Source organism: Rhamphochromis longiceps, linkage group LG7 (genome assembly GCF_057381845.1).
Source record: "Rhamphochromis longiceps isolate RC_006_pf linkage group LG7, R_longiceps_female_GT1.1, whole genome shotgun sequence".
Classification (NCBI taxonomy): Eukaryota; Metazoa; Chordata; class Actinopteri; order Cichliformes; family Cichlidae; genus Rhamphochromis; species Rhamphochromis longiceps.
This window is the reverse complement of record NC_140563.1, coordinates 2,745,457-2,773,407: the sequence shown is the minus strand read 5'-3', so window position 1 is coordinate 2,773,407 and position 27,951 is coordinate 2,745,457. Positions and strand designations below refer to the sequence as shown.

The 27,951-nt window shown below is 41.1% G+C and overlaps 2 protein-coding genes across 4 annotated transcripts in view; both read right to left on the bottom strand.

Annotated features, from left to right (window-relative positions):
• Positions 1-113: 113 nt before the first annotated feature.
• On the bottom strand, positions 114-6,454 carry ndufa9a (NADH:ubiquinone oxidoreductase subunit A9a). Of its 2 annotated transcripts, none has more exons than XM_085411599.1 (11): positions 6,367-6,454; positions 4,973-5,149; positions 4,735-4,832; positions 4,526-4,617; positions 4,279-4,420; positions 4,014-4,116; positions 3,754-3,824; positions 3,340-3,416; positions 1,584-1,679; positions 477-543; positions 114-353 (listed from the first exon to the last, which is right to left on the bottom strand). In XM_085411599.1, exons 1-11 carry the CDS (start codon positions 6,419-6,421, stop codon positions 183-185), a joined length of 1,149 nt encoding a protein of 382 aa, XP_085267725.1. In that variant the 5' UTR covers positions 6,422-6,454; the 3' UTR covers positions 114-182. The 2 variants fall into 2 exon arrangements, with proteins under 2 accessions (XP_085267725.1, XP_085267726.1); XM_085411600.1 differs by having other exon boundaries at positions 4,973-5,146; positions 6,367-6,445.
• Positions 6,455-6,776: 322 nt separating this feature from the next.
• dyrk4 (dual-specificity tyrosine-(Y)-phosphorylation regulated kinase 4) overlaps positions 6,777-27,951 on the bottom strand; it is a 28,148-nt gene continuing 6,973 nt past the window's right edge. The window contains exons 1-14 of one of the 2 annotated variants that reach the window (XM_085411597.1): positions 19,058-19,541; positions 16,418-16,501; positions 14,932-15,084; positions 14,598-14,748; positions 14,199-14,362; positions 13,138-13,274; positions 10,959-11,099; positions 10,069-10,207; positions 9,775-9,856; positions 9,499-9,671; positions 9,341-9,401; positions 9,093-9,222; positions 8,768-8,925; positions 6,777-8,650 (exon numbers count right to left, since the gene is read on the bottom strand). In XM_085411597.1, the coding sequence (XP_085267723.1) occupies positions 8,373-8,650; positions 8,768-8,925; positions 9,093-9,222; positions 9,341-9,401; positions 9,499-9,671; positions 9,775-9,856; positions 10,069-10,207; positions 10,959-11,099; positions 13,138-13,274; positions 14,199-14,362; positions 14,598-14,748; positions 14,932-15,084; positions 16,418-16,501; positions 19,058-19,081 (1,875 nt within the window). In that variant the 5' untranslated portion in view covers positions 19,082-19,541 and the 3' untranslated portion in view covers positions 6,777-8,372. Of the gene's footprint in view, positions 8,651-8,767; positions 8,926-9,092; positions 9,223-9,340; positions 9,402-9,498; positions 9,672-9,774; positions 9,857-10,068; positions 10,208-10,958; positions 11,100-13,137; positions 13,275-14,198; positions 14,363-14,597; positions 14,749-14,931; positions 15,085-16,417; positions 16,502-19,057; positions 19,542-27,951 lie in introns of those variants that run through there. The other variant, XM_085411596.1, reaches the window with a different exon arrangement.

Here is a 27,951-nt window from a genome sequence, read left to right as displayed (position 1 = left end):
GCAACGTCTATGAAAATAAAAAAAAGGGTGAATACGCTTGAGAAGCATTGTCATGTCAGACACATGCTTTGTTTAATGAAAATATTTACCAAGAAAACTAAACTTGAGACACATTAGGGGATAATTCTTTATTTATGTACAGAATACAGTTAAAGACAAAGCAAGATTTCACATCGGTCGCCTTAATAGTTGACGGTCTTGGCCGGCTTCGTCTCATCCAGTTCTGCTTCCAGGTAACGGAAGCGACGGTGGCGACGCAAAATCTCAATAGCCTTTTGCTCTACACTGGAAGCAGTGATGCCGAGATCCTCCAGACCCGGGAGTCCCGGGTACTTCATGTCTGTTGTGTGAAACTAGAAAATGAGAGCACATTAAAGGATTTTCTTATCGATTATCCTGAAAAAGCACCTTGGTACAAGGCTGAGGGGGGAATTCACACCAGCCTTCAGGCAATGTCAGATACTTGGCAGTCTTACCCTATTCACTTTGTCTGGGGTTGTCCAGGGCTCAAAAGGATTCATTGCAAACAACTGGGCAGCCAGGCTGGAAAATAAGCAAACCATCATTTATAACACTAGCAAACAACTTTTGATAACTATACTTCAACATAGCATGAAGTGGTTGTTCTGTATCTTTACTGTCCTAAATTAATCTGGATGGCATTACTTTGACCTCCAGTAATATTGTGAGAAATCTTGGAACAATTTTTGGCCATATGGATTCAACATGCGCACGAAGCATTTATGTGGTACAGCTTTCCTTCATTTCCACAATCGTTATATTCACAATCATCAGGTCCTGTCATATGTTAAAGATGATAATATCCAAATATGTTCTCAGACTCTTATCTTACTTGTGGTTAGTTTTTAAAAGTTTAATAAAAAGAATTTCTTTTTGGTAACGCTCACAGTCGGGATCAGGTGAGCCTTAACCATCCCTCAGTTATACTGCTGGGCACTTCCTACGATCCACTGAACATTTCTCCTTCACAATCTATATGTTTAAATACCAAACCATATATATTGTATTTCTTCATTAGTAATTATTAAACTCGGTCCTCCATCGTGTGTCTTCTGTCCTTCCTTTTCTCTTTCACCTCACCCCAAACTGGTTGCAGCAGATGGCTGCCCCTCCCTCAGCCTGGTTCTGCTAGAAAGTTTGCTTTTGCCACTGTTGTCAAACACCATGGGTTTGTCTAATTGTTGTGTTTTCTCCCTGACATGGATAGTCTTTACCTCGCAGTGCAATCCCCTAGAGGTGACTGCTGTTGTGTTTGTTAAAAAAAAGAAAAGAAGAAAAAGTGAAACTACTTTGGATGCAGATGCGGCTCTCAGCAGGAGCTCTGCATGCGTGCGGATCAGTAATAAATCACACTTGTTGCATATTTTTTTAAAACAGTTTTAAGCTAACTCTGATCTTGCTTTGTGCTCCAAATAGTCTGGGTTATTACTAAATAATGAATAATAATGAATACTTTTCAGGATCCACTGTTTACGTGACTGAATCCTTGAAGTATTTACCCAAATAAGACGACTTCTTTTAGGAGAATATTGAACCCTGAACATAATATATGAGGTGCTTACTGAAAAAGTGGGCGAGGCAAAGGGTAGGGCACAAAAGGTCTGTGTGCCACGGCGTAAATGTACTCCACCAGGTCATGAAGGAGGTAACGATTGGGTCTAGACAAAAGAAAACAGGAGAGATAGAACGAGAGAAAAATGTTTATCATGCACACCCATGGTAACAAAGGCAGGACTCGAGCCATTGACAAACATGTTGCAACAGACTTATTGTACAAATGACTTGATTCAATTTGACAAGTTAAGCACAAAATTAACCTTAGTCATCTTTCTTCAGTATGCTTTTACAAGTACTTTTTCTAAATAAGTTATGAATCAATTACACCAAGCTGTGGTATGCCAACTTGGCAGCTGAGGCGGAGGGCAGAGACTGGAAGATCAAGGCGTGTCTGGTGGAAGTGGGGTGCAGCGGCTTTGTTGCCAATACAACAGAAAAACTGCTTAGATTGGAGTCAGAGGACAGGCGCAACGGCAGGCTATAACAGAATTAGCTAACACTGCTGAGAGGACCAATCACTGGCTATGGCTGAAGAGGGCTGACATCACTTGGACAGCTAAGACAGTCGGCTAACTGCGAGACACACGGTTACATCCTGTGAGGCTGTGGGAGTGTGTGGGTGGGGTGTTTGCCCGCTCTCCCCGCCTCCTCCTCTCTTGCCACTCCTACCCCCTCTCTCTCCTCTCTCCCCAGGACACAGCTGCTTTTGATTAGCCTCGTTTGCCACCTGACTCCAGTCAGCAATCACCTATGAGGCTATTTAAACTGGGGATGAGCTGTGAGCAGGGTGTTTTTTCCCTCTGTGGCTCTACACGGTTTTGTGTTAGGTTTTGGACAGACAGCTGCCTTCTGACTAGTGAGTAGATGGGCTTGTGGGCCCTGAGAGTGTCTCCCCGTGGTGAGGAGTAGGGTAGGAAGTGCCTCCCTTTTTTGTTTAGTAGTCTTCTTGTCTTTTGTTGCTGCGAGTGTTTCCTTTGTTTCTTTGGCATTATTGGTAAAACGGCGTTGCCGGCTCTTTAATTTAATGTTGTGATGATGGCCGAAACACCCGATGAATCCAAGGTCGACTACTGACAATGTGTCCCAAAATCGTAATATTATAATCTAGATCAGATCTCTAATCCCTAAACGTAACCAAGGAAGATAAAAAAGGAAAAATGGCAGAATAGCTTGTAATAAAGGGCAGAACACCTTCCTCATAGCAGCCGTCCCTCATAACCTTCTCCATTTGAAGCAATGCATTACCAGGGATTGTAACATCTAATCCTTTCATTGAATTGATGTGGTTTTTTTTTGTTTTGTTTTGTTTTTTTTTTAACTGAATTTAACACCACCTAAAACATATCACATTAAATTATACATCTCCATTATAAATCTGTTTTATTTTTTAGTCCAACATTTAGGAACTTTAAAACCCTCGTGTGTTCTTCTGCTGACGTACTGTTTCTGGCAATTTCACAGTACATTAAAAAAACTAAAGACATTGAAGAAAAAGGGTGGGTGTGGGTGTAGGGTTTTGAAGAAACACCCTACAGCTATGTTATGATTGTTGATGTTGTATAATTTGTCCACCAGAGGGCACTCTGGTGTTACAAACAAACGTTACAAACAACAACAATCTGATGCGAGCAATCAGGAAGTGTGTAAATGGGTATAATGGCAGCTATAAATTTGAACTTTTAAACATTTCAATATTTGTTGAACTTTCTGGCATAAATACATTACAACATGCTAACTTTGCTAACAAATTAGCCCACTTACCCAACAAGTGCATATGTCTTTCCATTAGCATCAGGGTCTCTGATAGCACTGATGATCGCCTTAGCCACATCCACCACCTGAAGGGGAAAGACGGTGCGTTTAGTTGATTTTGTTTACAGTTTTTGAAGCATTTAGTCAAAGAGTGGTGTGGTCATCCACAGTGTTTTGCAACCACATGGCCCAGTGATAAATTAGGTATGCAACAATGAATCAAACCAGTGGAGCCACTTAATCATAGCTGCAGTGGCAAGTGTGGCTCTCACAAAACAGCAGATGTGATGGAAACCATTAGCCACACTCCAACAAAATACAAACAATAACGTTCAATTTTTTTGTGTGTTATCTTAAAAGGGAAATAAACTGATAGATAAAGCAGTTAATAAAATCAAGCACTGCTTAGCTTTTAAATCTTACATGAACAGGCTGCTTCACCGTCTTTTTCCCGAGGGCAATAAGAGGAACGGCATTTCCAAACCAGCGCATATCTGAGGAAGGTTTACATCACACAGTTACACCAATTATCACTCATCTTCAAAGATGAGGAACAACAGCTCTGTGTGAAATTAAAGAAAGGAAACACTGTAGCTAACATGCAGGACAAAAGAAACCACAATTATAAAACTGTAATGAGCTTTTGCTGACATTTACACGACACAGAGGTACAGCCTTCTTACTTGCGTAATAGTTGAAGAATCTGTCCTCCCTCCCAAACATCTCAGAGGGCTTCATGATGATGGCATCGGGAAACTCTTCCCTTACTGCAGTCTCTCCCACAGCCTACAGTTAAAGAATGAGACACACAAAGATCTGTTAATAAACATTAATTCTGAACTGTAATATAAATGTACCAAAATTCGCTTAAAATTTCAACAAACCCATTCAAAACATAGTTTGACTTTGACAAAAAGAGGTCCAGTCTGTATAGAAGCTGTTCCTGACCTTGTTCCTCAGGTATTTGGATGGGCTGCGGATGTCAGCGTTGAGGTGCGACATGTGGACGAACTTTGTGATGCCGGCTTCTCTGGCTGCCCTGGCAATCTGCTGTGGGATGGTAACATACACATCCTCGAAGCGAAAGTTCCTTCACAGAAAGAGGTGGAAAAACCTTAAATAGCCAACCTCAAAGGGAACTTTAGCACAAACCAGCTTCATGTGAACACCAGAGCCTTTTTCCAGGCAAATATACCTCGTCTCCCACTCTCTGCCCACCAGATTGATGACAACATTTGAGTGCTCCATAGCCTGTTTAATGGAGTCTTTGTTCCTGGCATCCCACTCCTTTAACACAATAAACAAAGACCAGGTGACTGTCATATCCACTGATGTTCTGCATTCATGGCCGTATGCACTTTAAAGAGTTTCTTCAAGAGAAATTTGCATCTATAAGCAGCTTACCAAAAAGAGGATTTGCCCAAGATCACCCATGGGCCTGAAGTGCATGAGGTCATACTGATCACAGCGATGAGGGATTATAATCTGAGACCCAATCCGACCTGAAAACACCACATGAAAACATTTTAACTTCCCCTAAACAGTGTGTACTCTGTAATCCAGCATTGCAGTATGTATACGTACTAGCTAATGAGCAAATGCACATTAATATCAGCATTTTCCCCACTTTTTCTCAACTCACCCAGCCTATTGACGACGTATCGTCCCAGGAAACCTGTGGCACCAAACACCGTGGCAGCTATTCCGCTAAAAGAGGAGCGTCCTCCTTTCCCTTTAGGGATGAGAGCATGATGCAGCTTCCTCTGCTGGACTGTGGTGACAGATGCAGCTGACAACAAGGCAGGGTAGGAGTTGCCTGCTAGGGGGTGTAGAAAGGCAAGTAGCAGTTGGATTTAATCATAAGGTGAGATGCAATCAGTTACAGACTTAATTGGAAAAGACCATAAAGCTGAATGATTGGCACTTCAAAACTGTAGTAAAGCTTACAATTTAGCCTCATTCATCTGGCAACCGAAAGCCACAATAGAGTGTGCATGGTATTACATATTAGAGTAATGCATTTTACTAAAGTTAAGTTAGTTTAATTTAAACACCACAGAATTTAGCCCAAAGTCCTTTACAAGCACTGTTAAACGTTTCCATAGCAAATCCTGATCACCTTTAGTTTTTAGGCAACAAGGGGCATTGAGAGAAATGTATATGTTATAATTATAATGTTGTTATAATAATGACTTCATTGAATTGGAGGCAAATTGTGAAATTAAAAGACCTGTAAATTACTGTGAAGCTAACTCATAGACGGCTTTAAAAGTAAATAACATTTTGAAACATTTATTAAAAACGTCACAGGCAGCCAAAGCAGGGGAGCTAAAACAGAAGTGACGTGCTGTCTTCTCTTTGTGCCGGTTAAGAGCCGAGCAGCTGCATTTTGAACCAATGTCAAACCAGAGAGTGGAAATGGGAAATCCTATATACGGGGAGGCTGCAGATGACAGAAGCGACAACATTGTCCTTGATTTCACACTGGTTCTCAGTTTGTAAATGCATGAAACTAAAAATGTCAGCTAATGTGAACTACAGGGCAGACTTGGGACTAAAGCTAGTTCAGTGTTTCCAGAATTATATAATTATATCATCCCACTTCGGCAGTTAGTCTAAAGACAGCATCCATTCTGTTAAGCAACAAAAATGTTGTTTTATTTTGCAGTAAAACAAAAAGAGAAACAGGAGATGCTAGCAGTCTGCGAAACATACGCTACAGCTGCACAGAGGAACCAGCTCGACCCAACATCATACTTCACGTCTTTGATATATTAATCCACAATGGGACGCAGTCGCCCAGATTCAGCAGTAGCTCATGGTAAAATACTTAATTTTACTGTTCTTGTTTCCTACTAGCTACCTTGAGCTCTTGCTAGCGGGTGATTGGCCGAGCCCGTTAGCAAGGTCACCCGAGCCGAGTGTCCCGTCTCCGTGTGATCTTGTTATGGAATCGCACAAATGTAGGGATTGGCTATATGAATCTGTAAAGCATACATCTACACATGCTCTGGCGACAATTGTAACGGTACTCACTTGAAATCTTTGAAAGGACACTCGCAGGACGGCTAACCAGCACTACGGTCGCCATCTTCCCAACTACGGCAAACCCTGTCGGCCAAAATACGAGCGCTACCGCACGAAGAAGGCGTAAAAACCATAATATACTGTATAAATATATATATTTACAGTATATTGTATAAAGAACCTTTGTTTTCTGGGCAGTTTGTCTTAATTTTAGCTTTTCCAGGCTTGGACTTGATATAACTTTATTTGTGTCTTTTTTATTATTTTGGTGCCAATAAAAACTAAGCACTAAAATAAATAACCACAAATTTATTCACACTTTCAGCTTTTTATTAGCATAAACTGATAAAACACTACTTATATAATTATACATTTCGATTAATGGTATTGTCTCGTTTCTGTTTTATTACTTAATTGTATATTCAAATATTTATTTGCTGTTTCGTCGTGGCCTCATGTCTGCCAACTTGATGGTTATTATACCCGTTAAGACGTTAATTTGCTGAGTATTACATCATGAAAATACGAATTACACCAATAACACATTAACTTAAAAGATTAATTAATGTACTAGTAGTGTAGTCCAAACTGTATGACGCTCACAAAGTGATGAACATGCCTCGTTTTTATCTCTGGTTGAATAAAAAGGATTTATCAAACACATGGTTTCTGAAACAGCTTTTTTCTCGTCTTTTATTCCGTCATAAAAATGATTTATCAGGACTTTTATTTCAGCTACAATCCTTTATTTCAGCATTCAGCCTTCTTAGCGAACACAAAGCGAGGGCACGGGCTTATCTGCAATTTATGTCAGATCTTTTATGGCGACTAAAAACCCCCAAAACAAAACAAACAAACAAACAAACAAACAAAAAACTAATAAAATGCAAGTTTTTTTTTTCAATTTCTTCTGTAACATTATATAAGATATATGATCTTATAAAATAAAAAGGATCCTGGCAGGTTAAATCAAATTCGGGTAAGAATTCAGCAATTTCAGGTGTACACACAATATTAAAGTGCAAGATTTCTAATACTGCAAGGCACAAACTATCAATAATAGGATTGTCTTTTTGTATCTAATATAAAAAATGTTGGTAATAACACAGACATACAAAATTTCTTCATACAGTAACAAGACAACAAGTAAAACCTTGTCTAAGTCCCCCACAAGTATCTGAAATATTTTCTCATAATATGGTCTGTGGTTGACATGTATAAGAAGTTACAGCTGAAACATACATTTATATATATATATATATATACAGTAAATTCTGTTACAAATCTTTAATGTTTGTTGAATTAAACTGTTAAACAAATATGAAACAAAGGGTCAAATATATTCCACAATAAACAGCGATAAAATAATTAATAATCAGTATGTCATTGACTTCATACTATAATTAAAATGTACATGAGAAATATTTCTTGAATATCACAACTGAAAAAAGAAAACATTTGGCTCAGCCTTTATTGCACCACACAGTTCTTCAGATCTTTTTTTCTACAATGTTCTTTTCTTTTTACATCAGCTCATCTTTTCAATGCACAGCAAAGATTTTTGGGGTTCATAAACAGTAAGAGAGTTTATGCTGTATCATCTGTACATTGTTGTGTGGCAGACAGTTTGTGACACATTTAGACAAACTAACAACTGCATCTCAACTTCATTCAAAAATGCAACTGGTTGATTGACTTCACTGTCATAAAAACTCAAAGATTCACCAAACAAATGATAATACACTACGACTGAATAGTTTAAACAATAAAAACGATGTCTGTCTTTGCTGTTGATTGTTGTTTCTACTCCATACATCAGTGTTTTCTACACGGCACGTGGAAACGGAGACGTTTTCTGTGTGTGAGTGTAAATCACACATTTCTGTTACTATCAGTGGTAACGTTTCACTGACTTTGTGAATGTGCAGGGTTTTCAAAATCAGCTTTCTCAATCGTGTTATTTGAATGTTCTCTGTTCCCATTTGTCATGATTGTAGCATGTTTATCTCCGTTTGTTAGACAGCAGGTGACAAATCCTGAGATGGCTCCTGAATATCTTTCCTCTCTGTGTCATCTTCCTCTTGAGGTTTGATGATGATGTGTATGGGCCTTTCTCCGCTGCATTCCTGTTGCTTGGTATCTGTGGACAGCTTGCCTTCACGTTCACACACCTCCTCTTCTGCCGAGGCCCCAATGGGACGCAGACGCTCTGCGGGAGCCATCTTTGTTCCGGTTTCTGAACTGTCTCTCTTCAGCTTGTCGCTGCTGTTGCTTTCCGAGCTGACCTTCTCTGCTGCGCCGTAGAAACAAAGCACATTAGATGTCAGCTCGCAGCAATTACAAAAGAATTTAAAAAGTGACATGGATATCAAGTAAAGTAATTTCGATGTGGTAAATATCATATTCTCACCAGGATAGCTGTTAGCTTGTTTGTCTGTGCTGGTCGAACTGTCTGATGTCTTCTTGGCTGCAGGCTTGGTTCTGCTCCGGACTTTGTTGAAATTTCCTTGTAGGATCCACTCATGCTGTAACCCCTCATCAGGAGTCATGCGCTTACTTGGATCCCAGCTGAAAAGCGCAGACAGTTTGAATTTAGATGAATTCATTTATGTGTACAAGTAATAGTCATGATCTACCAGCTCAAGTCAGAGGAAGCAAAATGTAATTGTGGTCGATTAAGAAAGACAAAGAAAAGAATCATAATGTGACCTATGAACAAATAAGCAGAAGTGTACCTGAGGCAGCGTTTGATGAAGTCTAAGAAGACAGCATCATTCGTTTTCAGCACAGCTGAAAGCTCTTTGGAACTCGGTCTCCGTTTCTTCCCCTTGCTGTTAGTGATATTTCTTGGGTTTCCTTTAGAGTCTGCACAGATAATACCACACAGATTTACCAGAGTTATCACTATCTCTGAAGAGTTCTAAAAACACATACTTTACATAAAATAAAACATATAAATGATTATAAATTATTAGAATCTCACCAAAGAACAACCTCCTTCTCGATGCTGACTGAACAAAATCATTTGGAGGCATTCCAAGGACCTATCAGGTCAAATATCACAATAAGAAGGAAGCAATTACACTTGCAAAGCATGAACAGTAATCTCTGTATACAGAACAGGTTATTTCCTTGTCATACCTCCATTATGCAAGCTATCTGCTCCACTTCACTCTCTCCAGGGAAGAGAGGATAGCCTGTGTAAAGCTCAGCTAGGATGCAGCCCAGGCTCCACATATCAATGGCCATGCTGTAAGGGTGACCCAGGATGACCTCTGGAGAGCGGTAGAAGCGACTCTGGATATATGTGTACACTAAAAGAGGGGAATGAGTAGGCAAACAAGAACATTTCTGTCACCTCCCTAGCGTGATATTACTTAATTGTACATGTGCATCAAACCACTTCTGCCTTCTTACCTCTTTGTTGTTCATAGCAGCTTGAGCCAAAGTCGACCACCTTGATGTTGCCTGGCCCTCTTTGAGAGAGAAGGATGTTCTCCTGTTGAAAAGAAGAAGCAAACTGTCAAAAAACTCGCCAATTTCTATAGTACCAGTGCAATACTCTGATGTACCACAAGGTGGAGCACAATCTGCAAAATTGTTCTGAGTAATCCTTGCAAAGCAATCATCAACAGCAGTACAGTTTTGATTGCTTCACTACGTTTCAATCAGTCGAATATTATTTTTTTATCTTATGATGCAGGTCAGTACCGGTTTGAGGTCGCAGTGGATTATCTTCTCCCTGTGCAGCATCTGCAGGCACCTCAGAAGTGCATGAGCGAAACGCCGGATAAGGGCGAGGCTGAAGCCCTGGAAGTTGTTTTTTTTTATGAGCTCGTACAAGTTCACCCTAGATGAAGGAAGAACGTGTGACGTTTGGTTATTTCATCAAGATGACGACACATAAAGAAGCTTCGTTTAGCTGAACGTTTTTATGAAAATACTTTGTCCATGTCCAAGTGTACTCAATGTGGATTCACTTATAAAAAGATGCTCCTCAAATAAACCCCCTGAAAAAGAAGGCTGCTCATTTTGATGTCACTTGACACCTACAATAAAACATGCACTGAGTCTTGAGCGCTTACTTGGAAATAATCTGCGATTGTGCCTCCATTCATAGGAAGACCGATACAAAAACTTTATCCCCCTGCTATTTCTGAGCATGAATTTCTTTAGACTGTGTAACCAGATCCTTCACACATGAAGCAAGAAGGGGTAAGAGATAGGGCCCCAATCAAGGCCTTAACTAAAGGATTTGGTGACAGTAATGTTAGACAAGGTAGCAGCTCGAGACGTCCCGTAAAGGTCATTGAGCCACAGTGACACACAAAGTTCTCTCTCCTCAAATAGATATCAGTAGTGACCCATACTAAAACATGGTTGGCTGGAGGTACACAGGTAGTCAATTTACTCCTAATTGATTGCAGTTACTTAGAAGTAAAGACCAGAGACATGCGAGAACTGCCTTTGATAAGCTACACTGTCTTCACACCGTGCTATTGTACCTGGGAAGGGTGACTGACGGCGGATCCCCTCGATTAAACGCTTCATTATTTAGTGTGTTTACATTCCTTATTTCTGAATGTAGGTAACATACTAACCCCAGAAGCTCAAAGGAGATGCAAAGGTGATTTCGGAAGTAGAAGTACTCCTTCATGTGGATGACGTTGTGGAGGTTGTCTTTGTCTTTCCTCTTTATCACATCCAAGATCTTCAGCTCCACAAGAGCCTGGTGATGAAACCTACAGACAAATTTACAGCTGACACTTAAATTCACACCAAGAGTGATTTGATTCATTACTCATTTCTATATTTTAATAATACAAGTGCAGAATAAAGATATTCTTTTCTATAAAGGGAGAAGAGTCATTAAATAAATGAGGATCTGTATTTGTACAAGCTTTATTTCTCTGATTGAGATGCTTTTCAGCACAAAAGCCTCCTGATATCTCTGGATATTTCTTTATATCCACTGCAGAGAAATCAGATCTAAGATAGCCGTCTGACACAGCTTAAAGTTCTTCTGTGCCAGGTTGCACCTATTTTGTTTTCTGCATTATTGAAGTAGCGGTAGGACCCAGTGGCTCCTGCATCTAACCTACAGGACTCTGGCACCGCAGCCACTGTGATCCTCAGTTAAGAAGGACAGGTAAGATAATACCATTGGGGTGCCGACTTCTACCATGCTAAGTCAGGTCTCAGCTATTTGGCAGTGTCCTGAAGTGTAAAGTGATCAGGTTGCAGACATGTGGGGGAAAAAAACTGACAACGGGGCATGAGATCTCAAATGACTGACAAAAGTTAACTTCTTCAATGTCACAAATAACTTATTCCATAGAGCAGTGATTCCCACCCAGAGGTAGCCCAGCAACCACGGGCCAGTTGTACCTGGACAGGCAATGTGACAAAACCCGAACACAATTTAATTTAGAATTGAGTAGACGTAGACAGGCTTTAGCAGGAAAGATAACAACTACTTGAAAGTAAGTAGTAGAAATTTGAAGTAATAAAAGTATATTAAAAGCTAAAACTGGCAAGCAATTGAGGCAGGTAGATAAGCAGTTAAAATTATTAGGCGGTCTGTCATAGGGAGTCAGTGAACAAAAACTACATTGCCAAAAGTATTCAGTCATCCATCCATATTATTTCATTCAGGTGTTCCAATCACTTTCGTGGCCACAGGTATAAAATCAAGCACCGAGGCACACAGACTGCTTCAGGAGCTCAGTGAATTCCAGCGTGGATTGCATCGGTGCAACAAGTCCAGTCGTGAAATTTCCACAACTATTCCACAATTGACTGAGTGGTATTATAACAAGGTGGGAGTGATTGGGAACGTCAGCAACCCACATAAAATTGCAGACCTTCAGATCAGCTCAAGAACAGTGTGTAGAGAGCTTCATGGAAATTGTTTCCATGGCCAAGCAACTGCATCCAAGCCTCACATCACCAGGTCTAATGCAAAGCTTGGATGCAGTGGTGTAAAACACGCCGCCACTGGATGCTAGCCGTGGAGAGGTTTACTCTGGAGTGACAAATCACACTTGTCCGTCCGATGGACAAGACTGGTTTGGACGGAACGTATTTGTCTGCCTGGTTTGTGCCGAGCATAAAGTCTGGTGGAGGGGGGATTGTGCTGTGTGGTTGTTTTTCAGGAGTTTAGGCCATTAGTTCCTGTGAAAGAAACTCTTAATGCTTCAGCATACCAAGATACTTCGGGCAATTTCATGCTCCCAACTTTGGGAGAACAGTTGGGGATGGCCCTTCGTCTTCCAACATGACTGTGCACGAGTGTACAAAGCAAGGTCCTAAGAACATGGGTGAGTGAGTAGCCCTATGGATTAAGAATGGGATTTCACTCAAGTTCATATGCATGTTAAGGCAGATGAGCAAATACTTTTGGCAGTTAGTGTAGCTGAATAAGAATAGCTGATACCAGAGTAGGTACTAAAAGTAGTGCACTGGTGGGTGAAATATTAAGCTAATAGTTGAGACTAAATAATTCAGACATAGACCAAATTTAGTTTGAAATGAGTTCAGTGGGGGTTTAATGTCCATCTGACAGCGGTGTGAGGGCAAGTCCAAGGATAAAGGTCAGGAGCTGTAAAGCTTTACTTCACTTGCAATTTTAAAACAAGAAGTATATGAAGGTAGGAAGTGTTTCTTTTTTTTTCTTTTTTAAAATACAAATTTCAGGATCTTTTTTGATTCTTTAGTGAATTGATCACAAACAAAAAGAAAAAAATAAATCATATTACATTTTCCTGTCATTTCTCATACCTTTTCTTATTGCGGATTATCTTTATGGCTACAAGTTCATTGTTCTTGTGATCCAGGCATTTTAGGACCTGCCCGAAGGAGCCTTTCCCGATCACTTCCAGCACTTCGAACCTGTAGGCAATGTGGTCATGCAACACCTGAAAGAGCAAGAGAGAGGAGAAGTGAGGACGTGAGACTACTGTGCACTTTGTCCTTGCACTAAAACAAATCTTTATATCACAGTAAAAGTAAATGATGTAAAGTAATATCATGATTTACTAACGTAACATTATATTAACTTGGTGATATTAGTCTTAGAATACAGGCAGCATTCTCTTCTTTGTACACATCAGCCACAGTGGCTTTCCTGTAACTGTCAGTCAGCGCTGTAACAGTGAGATGAGCCTCAACAGACATATGAGAGTCTAAACAATGGTCAGTCACTCAGCCTTTAACAGCTCATTCATTGCATATTGTCTATTGACACACAACTGTCCATCACGTGTCTGATTTATACATGGTCAGATTGAACGGTGGAGTGGTGCCCGCAGCTGCTGGAGGTCGTTTGGTCACATACTGTTTTCATTGGCCAGCTTGTTGGTGCATAAATGAATGGCACAAATGTCTTTTACATAACGACTACTACTGTTGCATACTACATGTGGGTTCTCTATCATATCGAGACTATCTCTCCACTTGTACGGAGTGGAGAGATAGTCTCTCACTCAGAGAACCACGGTTACAATGTAACCGCACGATATGTGGATGTGCTTGTGAATGGAGTCACTTAAACTCTTGACAAACTGACCCAACCTGATGGTGACCTCATCATAATTAATATTTCTTTCCTTTTCTATTTCAAAGAAACTTCTAGAAACTACACTCGGGTGTTGACTGCACCTTTTGTTAGATGCTACCATATGATTTCTTCATTAGGCCTGTTTATTTAATCTAACTGTCAGTCTTTGCTGTGTTAGGTCAAAAATATAAGTTCCTGCAGGCTGTAAAACCTCGGCATCAACACAGATGAAGCCTGATGGTTATAATCCAGTAAAACTCTAATGCTTGCTCTGAAACATTACCCTGATGTAGCTTCCGTGTTCATCATCGTATCCTGAGTTCTGTGGAGCTCCTTGGGAACCCTCGATTTTCTGGGAACCCAAACCAAGGAACCAGATCTCAGAATAATCCATGATTTCTTCCTTTTCAAACTCTGTCAGCCGATCCTGGAAGTTCTTCAATGCTTCTGCAACAGGAAGCATGAGGAGGAAGACAGGATGAGTCAGTATCACGTTGATCTGCCAAATGCAGAGGATTCTGAAATATCGCCTTCCAATGCCAGCATGCTATTTTCATTCCATCAAGGCAATGAAAAATATTAGTTACGTGTTTTTGTTGGAACACCCACAATATATTCAAAATATGAAATAACGTTTCCTTTATGATTCACTTGTGTTGTATTCTGGTTGACACCAACATACCTACAGGTGACATGGGTAACCTTTGACCCTCGTATGCTTTCTCTTTCTCCAGCTTGTTGATGAAAATCCTGCTGTTGCGAGACACTGCCACTTTATCGACTGTTGTACCAAACCGTGTGGTGAACTGCTGAGCGGGCTTTGGCCTCTCATCCTGTTAAGTAACACATAAAAGAGTCTTTTAGCATTTTGGGAGATGAATAGTAATGAAGGATCCTCATTACGTTTTCACAGTGATTCTAAAACTACAGCGCCATTTCTCAGCTTTGAGTTAAATAAACTAGCTGACGGCTTCTACTTCACCATGTTATGGATGCCTAGTCAATAACAGCCTTACCGATTGTGTCTGATAGTTGTTTGGACCCCCTTTGTTGGCAATTTGGGGCAAGATGCTGTCTGACTGCTGCTGCTGGTTTTTGGCATTGCTAACCATCACCTGGACCACTGGTGGCTCGAGCTGAGGCAGAGTCCCCACACTGGAATTGAACTTCTGTGATTCAGATAAATTGTTATAGAAGTGTATTTGGTAAGTGCATTCAAGACAAAAAGGTGAAACATAAATGGAATAAGAGTTAGAAAAGAAAAGCAAAGTTTTATCAGATCAGTTTACCAAACTCGTAAAGCTTGATTTTTGAAGAAAGTGAAAAATAAAATAAAACATAATAACAAAATTATTATAAAATAGGCAATTTAGGTCAACAAACAAGCTAGCTCTGGGACCTCTAAAATGATATTTCTCTACACATTCTACATTTTCATATGACAGAATGAAACACACAGGCATCTAAACAGACAGCTGTAAGAAGACGACAAATTAATTGGATGAAAATATGGCTGCAAGTGTGATATCCAAATATTCATTTTAAATGCTTGTTGCAGCGCCTTTCTTTTTTTTTCATGAGAATGTGCAAACTGCACCTCATCTGTTTTGCTTCATCGTCCCTTCATGCATTTTGTCGGTGGAGGCTTGGGTGACCGGGACCTCCAGCTGATAGCGTCTGGAATTACCGGTCAGGGTGAAAGAAAAATGGGGGACAAAGACCCATGAGTCTGCGCTCTGACAGACTCTGTCAGTGGTGGCTTTGTAGGAGGGTGAGGTGCACTGACCTGCTTTTCTTAGGCTGCCACCCTGATTGCTTCGAGAGCATGATTACATGTGTCACTGCCTTGCAAGGCTCAATCCTGGCAGTGATGGTGCAAAATTAGACATCTGTGCTTTGCCAAGTCCTCTTGAGAACATCCTGCAGAACCGTCTGTGACAACAGGGTTTTTTTTCTCACGTTTTTATGTATTGAACTCAGATGTCACGGAAAACAGAGATTCCCTACATCCATAGTGATACTGCATCCCCTTTAGCAATGGATGGATGAAAATTAAACTCTTACATATTAATTATTGATAACATTCCATAAAAAAGCACTTTCATAAATTCTGATATTTCATCTCACGTGTTAAGAGCTGCTGCAAGATCTGCCAACTTGGTTATGACGCATAGAGATAAGCTAAATATAGTCACAAGCACCTGCCACAACAGGCAAAGGAAGCAAACACAGTTACATGCCTGAACGTAACTGGGGGGCCATGTTGTTTAAATAACGCACACACACACACACACACATATATATATATATTTAAAAGAGATGAAAGTAGTGGCTGTAGTTTATCTTTTTCTTTGTTTGTCTTGTAGAAATTGTTAGAGTAGGTCAGACACAGCACATTAGTTTGAATGCAAAAAGAAAAGGTTGGCATCAGTGGAGGATAGACTTGGCTAAAGAACATGTTCTGGTCAGCTGTTAAGCATCATTCGGTGGGAAAGCACTGACCTGTGAGCAGGGCCGATTTGTTCCAATACGGTTGCTTTCTGCTGGGAGCCTGTGAGGGTGAGGAAAGGCCTCTGGCCGTGATGTCTGTGGGAGGAATGAGAATGATTCATAAAATGCCCTACACAAAAAGTGAGAAATAGCTGCCTTTTATTCCCAACAAGCTGGAAATAAAATAGATACAATGGGTAACCACATTTTTCTCCTGCAGTGACTTATTTTTACAGCGTGATGCAATTGGACAACGTGTCCAAGTCAAATAAAGGAATCCCTTTACACCAAAAAAGACAGATTAAAGCAGGCATGTAAGATAATAATTAAGTGTCTACTTGTGCTGGATTCCCCAGTCTCTTCAGAAACACACAGCCTCTAGGCAGCTGAGCGGGGCTGAAACCAGACGAGCTAAAATAATGCACTGTGATCCTAAAATAGATCACATCTGCAAAAACCCAGCAACACCAAGCCTCTCACTTTAAATTTCCCTTTGTGCATAGTTTGTGTAAGCATGCGCTCATGTGCACATCCATGTGCTCTGCAGTAGGTGTGCACGTGCTTCCGAGCCAGTCCTCACAGGAGAATCATTGGACTGAATGCATTACAGGGAAGCAATAAACGCTGTTCTAAAAAAGTACCACACACGTTTGGGATGATTCTGTGTGCGTCGCTTCATCACAAAGCCAGCTTACACGTGCCTTATTAATCAGCGGTTGAGCTCACAACTGTGTCGAATGACACCATATGGGTGAAATAAAGCTTAGCTTCATACGGGGATATGTGTTAAACTCACAGGCCAGGTTGGGTTGTTGTCTGCAGGTGCTAGATGGAAAACAGCTTCCAGATCACAATCTTAATCTGTATCATTGACTCAGAAGCAAATGCAACATCAAGTCAGCGTCACCACAGAACTGTCTACAGAGTGAAGAAGGTGAATTAACCCAACTAGCTGATTCGACTTTTTGTTAAAGCTTAACTGGATACAGGCGCTCTCTGGGTTCTCCCTTTACATTAAAGTCAATACAGTTCTTCAGGTTAACACTGACAAGGAGTAGGGTACAATAATGTGGTCATGTTACAATGTTGTGAGTGAGTGACAGCTGGAGCCATGTAGGTCACTGTGACAGGTTGACTTCTTAAACATCACCTGTACAGGTGTGCTGTAAGCCTGGCTAATGAGTACTGAGCCACTGGAAACCCAGTGACATCACAATAAGGCAAATGTGACCTGTGACCTTTTATTCCACTGTTATAGATGCATATACATCAGCTGACACTGAATAAGTAAATGAGCACATTTTGTTTTCACTTTTTTTTCTTAAAAACAATAAATTGAATTCTGTTTTTGGAACACAGTGGATGAACTGTAACACTGTAAGACTTGGACAAACTTTTATTGTACATGCAATAAACGTGTGCTCCCTTTGCCCATGTAAATCCATAATCCATTAACACGAAGGTCGGAGGGACCATATACAAAAAGGATATTTGCTCTCATCCCAAATAAACAATGGACCTACAATCAAGACAGCAAAAGCCATGCCTTTATTGATGTGGTTAAGTCTTAGCTGGATGTAGGATCATCTCAACAGGTGTATGAGAGCAGGTTGACCTTAAAACCGTCCACCATTAGGGTCAACTGGTTAAAGGGTTAAAGCAAAGCAATAAAACCAGGAGCCATTGAGGTAAACACCAACAAACTAAAACCTGCTGCTCATGAACACTGTCATCTGTCAGACATGTCTAATCATGCTCTCCATTTATTTTGTATTGCACATCGCATGCTGAATGTGAGCACAAGGAAGAGGATGGATGTAAAGTGGTGGTAAATAGTCATCAAACCATGTGATCACAAATAGTGCTAGTCCTTAGTTTTAGACATAATTTGTAAAAAGGAATTTTGCATTTTTTCACTCATGCAGGAAAAAAAAGGCTACAATTCTTTAAAGTGCCAAAAACAGCAAAGGTTAAATTTATGTCAGTTCCCATGTAAGGTGTGAAAAATATACCAGAACACATATAGACTTACAGAATCTGTCAGCACAACAAACACTGAAGTAAGTAGGCTAAACAACGACTGAAATAGAAATGGATCAGATTTTTCATCATAACTTGGCATGCACTCAGGGGAAAGGGAGTGGACTGCGAAATAAGCACTCAAGTAGGATAGCTTATGAAAGAGAAATGGAAATCATTTCAAAGTTACGTTTAATATTCTTGGAATGAGTTTTTTAAAAAGTGAATACAATAAAAATGGTAGATTTTTACTATAGTTTCATTATAAAAGTTTACCTGTTAGAGGTCTGTCCTACAATTATCAGGGATGTTAGCCCTGTGTCAGAGCAAAAGTCATCTAAAAATGAAGATAACACATGCTCTGGCACTGGTGCCAGTGGAGATAAAGCAGTGATAATATTAATATTCACAGAACATATTCATATTGTCTGTATCATAACAATATAACACAGACAACATTATGATCCCATAAAATAATCCCAGGAAACTTTTATGAGTATCGTCAATTTGTTTTTGTAATTTTCCAATGAACTGCCTGTAAACTGGAATATTGATCCCTATTCGATTAATAAGAACTTCCTGCTTTGCTACCAGACAGTCAGTCTAGTATCCAGCGAACAAACAACTCCTCACCTTGTTATTTATTTCTGGCAGCATGCTGTGTTATCAGCCTTGACAATCCAAAAACAAAGGAGAAATTACGAAATCCAAGTCATTGTATCCAACTCTGTCCGTCCAACCTCAAAAACAAGGCGCACTTTCCAAAAGTCCAACTTCGTGATAAACACTGAATCAACACTGATGAGGAAAATCCCGATGACTGATCAGATTCCCGCAACCCAAAGCTGCCGTACTCCCGGTTTTACGCGCACACGGTAAATGCACTGTCGTCAGAGAGGAGATTAGCCCGCGAGACAAGCTGTTGTGCCGTGACGCGTTCTGCTAAGACACCGGAGGAGCCACCTGTTCAGGTTTCTGCCGCTGACAGCTGGGGCTGTCCCGATATAGATTTGTTGGTTTTTTTATCCGTTTGCTGTCGTCCACCTACACCATGCGGTGTGACTGATGGGCTCTCCAACACCGACGCTGTGCAGCGAGGGCTACACCAACGCACGCACGTACTGGCCACAATGCTTGAGCTCACTTCAGGTACTGTAAATGTTTTGTAGACTATTTTCAAAGTGAGGTCCAGAAACCTCTGCGCTGTCGAAAGCGCGCAAGTAACGCACGGTCTCACCGTCGTTCTTCAAGATGAGTCTTCATCTTTAAGTGACACGCACACGCGCGATGTGTTTTCCACAGTAGCTACATTCAGATAAATCCAGCAGGTTTACTGGATTAAAACTTTTCTTATTCCTTTTGTGTCTTTCTGCCAACATTAATTAAAATTAAGCAGTTCTGCTAAAATCTGCCATGTTTTACAGTCCTGTGCCATTTGTGTGTGCACTGCAGGGTCAAGTAGTTGATAAAAATGAACTAAAATCTCAGCTCCTTGAGCAAGATACTAAACCTCAAATTGCTCTCTGATTATCATAGTGTGAATGATAGATACGAAGCAATTAGGCTTGGGTGAATGAGTGGAGTTGTACCAAGCCCTTTTAGTGTTCAAGTAGAGCAGAAAAGTGCTATATAAGAAGTATTCTATAAAACAGAATGTCAAAACAGTGATTAATGCACTCAACGCATTTCAACACATTTGTTAGCCTTAGCACACTTTAAAAGAACTTCATAAAACTAGGGCTGCCACGATTAGTCGACTAGTCACGATTACGTCGACTATCAAAATCGTCGACGACTAATTTAGTAGTCCGAGACCGAGAAGGCCGGAAGTGTGAGGCTTAGGGATGGGTATCGTTTAGGTTTTATCCGATACCGGTGCCAAATCGGTACTTTTGAAACGGTGCCGGTGCTTAAACGGTGCTCAAACCGGTGCTTAAAGAATGGAGAACACAAAATTGGTCCAAAAACCTCTCATGTTCAGCTGTTTTTTGTAAAAAGATAACAATTTTAGCCTTTTCTGCAGCTATGGGGCATATATGGCATCACTCTTGGCTGGAAGCAGTGCTTAAACAATGGAAAAAAACACAAACTTTGTCCAAAAACCTCTCATGTTTAACTGTTTTCCACTTTTTCTTTGGTCATTTTAGCCTTTTTGGCCAGGGTGAAGGGAGCATCTGCCATCAAACAAGAAGACAGCCGCATGTAGCTATGATGATGTTTGCTAGTTCACCTTACGTGCATTAATGTAATAACGTGGTTAGCCTACTCAATGTAAATTACACACGAACAACATGAAGCTACTCACGCAGAGAAGAACGGCTGCTGCTGCATCATCATCCTCATCATTTCTGCTACACTGGCAGGGCTAGGGGCCAGGACTCTCCTCTTCTGGTTCTCGGGGGATGTTGCTAACTCCGGGTCCGATAACAGTAGATGTGCTCGGTGTGAGGTCTCGCAGCAAGCTATCAAATACAGCGCATTTCTCGGCTTTAAAAAAAAACGCTATGCGTCGCCAGGTGTTTCATCGGATTCGAGGTGTTACCTCCTTTGACAGTATCACAGTATCAGCTTAAAGCACTTGTTGCTGCTGAGTTTGCATCTTTTGCTGTGAAGTACAGCCAGACTTTTGACCGCTTCGCCTTGGACATTTTTAATCTGTAGCTCTGCTCTAAAAGAACCTACGTACCTGGCCCCGCCTACTATCCTTGGAAACGTAAAATGATTGGCTAGAATCTAAAGTGTATCACAGCTCAGGAAAAAAAAGCACCGAAATGTGCGCTGCTTTTCGGTCTGGTTACTACCGTTTATGACAGAACTGGTGCCATCATGGCACCCATCCCTAGTGAGGCTTGTCAAATGGGACGGTCTAACCTTCAGATTTGCGTCACCGCTGTGTCGGTGGAGTTTAATAAACGAACTAAAATATAACAGGACACTGGCGTAAATTCTCGACCGTCTCACACTTCTGTTTAATCAGTTTTCTGTTTGACGTTTATTCAGCTGTGTGAAAATCCCACAGGAAACCACCTGATGGATTAATAAAGTTTTATTTAATCTAATAATCTAATAACTTTGATCTCAGCCAAACTGATTTACTCCGGAACAAATAAAACACCGAAAAAAGCCAAACAATTACATTTTTATGTTATCCGAGTGACTTATATATGATATTTAACCCTAGTAGCGAAAGACAGCGGGGGTCTGAAAACAATGAAGCCAGGAGTCCGCTGCTCTCGCCGGCTCGAGTGACCATTGAACCCCCCGGCTAGCTATCGAGCGGGTGGGTAACAGACGTCTCCAAAAACGTCGGCGCACTTTAGCAAAGATGCGATGTCTTGATAAACCGAGCAGATATTTGAAGTTTGCACAGCTACTTTCTCACCTGAAAATATGTTAAAAGTTTATTTTGTGGCACAGGAAGATTAATAAGAGTAATTTTAAAACTTAGCAGCAGCTGCCATTGTTGGAAACTGAAATTGGCTGGGCCGCACTATGAATTCTGGGATATGGTGGGCCACGAAGGAAACACCCGACCCATCCTTCAAATTCGGGAAAATGAAGGACGTATTTGTCGGCTGCATTTGAAGGAGTCGACGAATTGGGACAGCCTTCGTCGCCTGGCTGTGACGTAATCGGCCTTCAAATGCAGCCTCCGAAGGATGCAGCCGACGTTTTGGGACACAGCTAATGTATTTGAGTGACACGGTTAGCGCCCAGTTAGCTCCTAGCATTTCTCAACAGCTCTGCCTCCTTTTCGACTGCCCGGGACATTTAAACAATGGATAATCCGTATACAAACAAATTCATGCTTTTCTCCTCAACAGAGAGCGTCCCCCGATTGAACAACAGTGCCATAAAATAAGAAGAATGGCACCTAATTATAGACTTAATAATACTGACTTAGTAATATGTCACATGAAGATTCATCAGCCAGGTTAAGTGTTTACTGACAATTGACAATTATAGTGGACATCATCATCACTATTCCAACAATCCTCTCCACACAGACAAACATAAACACTCGATAACCACAGTTGAGTACGTGTTTGTAATGACACTAGTTCAGTTTACAATAGGGTTCATTTGCTCGGTCAGCAGGTGGCGGTATCCCCGTACACTGGGGAGTAAACTGCCATTAAACGAAACAGAAATGGTAAATGGCCTGTATTTATATAGCGCTTTACTAGTCCCTAAGGACCCCAAAGCGCTTTACATATCCAGTCATCCACACATTCACACACACATTCACACACTGGTGATGGAGAAGAAGAAGAGAACATCTGCACATGCGCGGTACGGATCGGGGAGTCCTGATCCGTAACTATCTTTTTATTTTTCGTTTTTGTCTACATTATATTGAAATGTTTCATTATTGCAAACATTTTAAGAGATACTTATTATTCTTAACATCTCAACAGATAATCTGACCGTAACCATCATAAAAGGCTTCGAGCGGAAGTAGTGGCTTTTTGCACGTGCGTGGTACGGATCGGGTAGTGACAGTGCCCGCATTTGGAGGCCGATTACGCTACAGCGAATCGACGAAGACTGTCCAAATTCGAAGACTCAGACAAATGCGCCCTTCATTTCCCCAGATTTGAAGGATGGGTCGGGTGAATACTTCGTGGCCCAACCTATCCCAGAATTCATAGCGCGGCCCAGCTCAGTTTCCAACAATGGCGGCAGCTAGTTAGTTTTAATATTACTCTTATTATTCTTCCTGGGTCACAAAATAAACGTTTAACATATTTTCAGGCGGGAATGTAGCTGTGTAAACCTCAAATATCTGCTCAGTTTATCAATACACATTTTCAAAAGCGCTCCGACGTTTTCGGAGACATCTGTTACCCACTAGCTCGATAGCTAGCCGGGGTTCAAGGCTCACTAGAGCCCGTGAGAACACCGGACTCCCGGCCAATGGTTTTCATTTGTTCCTGAGTAAATCGGTTTGGCTGAGATTAAAGTTATAGTTTTTACACAGCTGAATAAACCTCAAGCAGACAGCTGATTATCAGAAGTGTGAGATGCTCGAGAATTTACTCCGGTGTCCTGTTACATTTTAGATAGCAAGGAGTTTATTAAACTTCACCGAAACAATCTGCAAATGTCATTAAAATTTAATAAACTATCATCTTGTCTTTATTTTTAGTTAGCACAGACCTTAAACACTTAAAGCTGTAAGCTAATGATAGTTATATAAGAGCAGATGCTGCTGGTGCAATAAGCTGTACGTTTTACGTCCAATGGATGATGATCTGATTAGTCGACTAATCGCAAAAATAATCGGTGACTAGTCGACTATCAAAATAATTGTTTGTGGCAGCCCTACATAAAACCCAGAAGAAATAGCAATGAACTTTCATTTCACCTTGACACAACAGTTACGTGTTTTGAACCCTGACTGACATATGAAACACACCTTACCCTTCAAAGTCATATTAGAGCATGGGGCCCTTTCACAACAGCCATTCTGACAGTTTATGGCCAGGTAAACTCAGGTGGAACTATCATTTATTACACTGAGCCAAAAAAGACACAATTAAAATGTTTAATTACCTTTGTTTACCCTGCTGTAAAATGTCAAAATGGCTGCTGTTTACAACAAAACAAAACCTATTTGCATCATGTGATGCAAATGTAAGACGAGATTATTTGCTTTCCAGTGACTAATCCACACTGCAGGAGGGAAACAACTCAGTGCTCCATGTGCTGATTAGCCCGGAACCAGTACAAGAGATGAATATGATAAGACGACAGCAGTTATGCAACAACAGTGGCTACTTCAGTAATCAGCTCTGGGAATGAGCATCTATTGAGGAAGCTGCTGCTACTACCCTCATTATACTCTTATCTGTTCTCTTGTTCTCTTATTTCTCTTGCTGTATTTGTTTAGTCAGACATACAATCCTGTTTCCAAAGACGTTTAAATGCTTGAAATTAAGCCGGCAATGACAATTGGAAAATTAGATAATGCAAAGCTCACAAATTCAGATTTCTAGGCAGAAGGTTAGTAACATGACTGGGTCTATAAAAGAACAATTACAAGGGGCTATGTATGAAAGAGCCAGGGTAGCATCTGCGATACTAGCAGGTAGCTAAAATTCTATATAAAGCAATTATTTAATATACTAAATTCCCAAATACCTAGAGTGTAGTTCAAATAAAATGTCATGCAAGACAGTACAGAAAGATGCTCTTATCCTCACAATCTGCCTTTCACTTTAGACAGTAACCTAGCATCTCATTTTGAAATCAAGCTGTATGATAAATAATGCTGAATAATCTTGCAGCATTATTTTTGGACAATGACCAAATATGAAGAAGGTGCTACCAATGATAAGTTAAGGTTTAGAGCTGAGCCACTGAGAGTATTTGTCCCCTGTTGGTGGAGAAGCCATCCAAGAGGGAGGTGAACATAGTGACAGTGAGCACGCGGTCCTCTCAGAGGTGGAAGGACTCCTTTAAGTCTCATTAATATTGACAAAACTCATTACCATGCATCTGTACTGCAGCATGACTGGAAAAGGGGGGTTAGATGAGAATATTGACTTCTCTCTCATGTGCATGCTAAAAATAAAAGCAGCTTAGCCAAGCATAAAGACTAGAAACGAGATGAAACAGCTATCTTGACTGCACATAGAGGACTGTAAACCTTGCCACACTTATCCTGGAAGAGTATTTAAGCAGCTTCTGTTTTGTCACCCAGGTGACAACACATTAGACGCCGCATGAGAGCACCTGAAGTAAAAAACTCAGATATGGAGTATAGAAACAATGAGAACAGAAAAATCAAGAAACAAAGGATCACAGTTTATTGACGGGTGTCATAGCACAAAATGTAAAGCCTGTGAGCATTTCTTTAAAATAAATCAATAAAAACAAAAATAAATTCTAACTAAAAACAGATAAGTGGGTGTGGCTGTCTGGAGAATGGAAACAAATGATTGCCTTTAGTCCCATCTAGGCAGTCCTGTTGCTAAATATACCTCTGGGTTGACCCTCCTGTTCCTACCCCAGCAGCAGCCATGGAGGAGGCTAAAACCACAGCAGGCAGGTGAGGTCCCGTCTTCCCACATAGCACATCTCCTCCATGCTGTCACAGCCGCAGCCTCAACGACATCTCAACCTCTAGACACTATTTCCATCCAGAGGTGCCGTAACGACAGATGGCCTCTTGTTTGAGGAGCAAATGAAAAGATTATGATTGCAGTGATGATACCAGGCCTGCATTTCCAGTAGGTTTTTGGTCTAGTTGAGCTCCATTTGTTAAAAAACAAAAATTTCTCCAACTTGACAGAACCTCGATGCTACAAACCTAAGCGATGATAAGTTTCCATAAACGATAAGTTCCCTGAAAACTTCTTGTGACTCTGAACAGTACTCCTCTACAATCTGGACCTTGCTTCATCGAGTTATTCATTTAGACAAGGTTATATTCCAAACCTCTGTGGTTTCTTCTCTGTCAGGTTTCTGCAAAGTATTTTTCTCTGCCCCAGGTTTTATCCAGAACAGAGAGGCAGACTGCCGACAGACACTGAGAGGATGCTATTGCTTTGTGCGGTTGCTATTATGAGTGAGGGAGTGCTCTCTGTCTGCTGCTGCCAGTGACGTATGGATGGGACTTGACTGGGGACCCATCCTGAGCCGGAGACAAAGCAGCAGGGGCCTGGCACTGACTTTGCCATAAAAGAGGCCTCTGGGAGTGAAGGACAGGGGGTGGGAAGTGGTGAGCTGGGACTAGGCAGATGAGAAAAGACAGGTACAGAGCTCATCATCCTCCCAGGTGGGCACTTCGTGGGGAAGTCAGATGGGGAGGTGGTGCAGCTCTAATGGCCCTCCCATGTGGTTCAACAGATGCCTGCAACTTTCCTCTTCCTTCTCACTTGTCACTGTATCCTGGAGACAAAGACAACGGGGATGTTATATCCCCCTGCCTGCTTCTCCTTATCCACCCCTCCATCTCTTCTACTCTTCTACACTTCTTTAGCTGCTTTACTTGCTGCACAAACCCCTGTGAGATGCTACAGTCTTGCTAACAAACAGCTTAGCCACCCCACCCTCCTGTAGCTACCCCTGGCCTCCTGCCTGCTACACACAACAGCAGAAACAGCAGAGCCCACAGCAGGACAGGAGACAAATGCTGACTATAGCTTTTTACTGCAGATAGTCATTGGGTAACCAAGTGTTGTAATTATCTCTCTGTATTTCTTTTTAATTTATTGCCGATGATTAAATGATTTATCGGAGGAGCTCTCTATTTAAAGTCCAGTTATTAGGGAGGTAAGAGTGCAACAGTTCATATTAAATGTTGCAGTCATACCAAAGACCAAAGGACACGCTGTCAGTAAGCACAAGCACGCTGCGCTCACACAGGTTCCACCCCTCCACTAAAAATAAAATCTGTAAATCACCATGTTTTGGTGACAGGAAAAATGTTGCTATTCCTGTAGCATGAAGCACCAGGGTACTGTATTCCATTACTGCTCAGTCAGCCAGTTGAGACACTTGAGGTACAGTAGCTGCTGTATCACTTCTCTCATCCTGTATTCTCTTGTCCTGTATTATTTAATTCATTTGCTCCTCAACCAGCTGGATCAGTCATATAACTGGGCTATACCTTTTTAATGTCTCTGATCTGGATAGAACGAACAGTAAGTCTGTTAAGTCATGACCAACCTGCCACCTCTGAGAGGACTGCAACCTGGTGCCTTACATGCTGTTGGGCCTTTGGCTAATCGCTGCCAGGTGCAGGCAAATTGAAAGAAGATGGGTTATCGGCCAAAACAGACCGTGTCAGTGTCCCCTCCCACATGGCAGAGAGGTATGTGGGTAGTGTGACCCGGCTGGCAGGTGCAATGCAGCATCTGCAGTTTAAAATGCACAGCAGACGTCTCAGTAACAGCATGTCACCATGTGCAATATGGGTCAAGTTCACAAGGTGGCACAACCACATACACTTTAGTCACACAGGTGATTATAAACTCACTTGTAACATACATTATATGTAAACAGTTTTTGTGCAAAAGTGCAAATTTTGCAAAGGTGTTGTGGCTAAGATCCCCAGTCTGTTAAACCTACTGTGGAAATAAATGAGTTCTTTTCTGAAGAACAATAACGATGTCGTCATTGAGTCGCTGCATTAAAAGAGCATCTGATAATCTGTTTTTATTAAAGTAATTACAATCAAGCCACATTCTGAATATTAGCCCGCTCAGCCCCATTCTCTATAAGGAGGTCTGTGTGCTTGTATCTGTGTGATTGCATTCATGTTTGCTATGTTAGTGTCTGTGTTTCTTTATTTGAGTAAAGCTGAAAATTAAGCAGTTCCCAGGCAAGCGAAATCTTATTAGGCACGTGGAGAGGCTCTCTCCAGCAGGGTGAAGACGGTGAGACAAAAACAGGCAAATAACCTCAAGTCGACTTGTGTCCATCAACAGAAACACAAGCCACCGTTTGTAGTAAAACATTGTCTAAATTTGGAAAAGTATCTGCCCTGTTTGACAAAAACATCCTGCAATCAAAGTCAA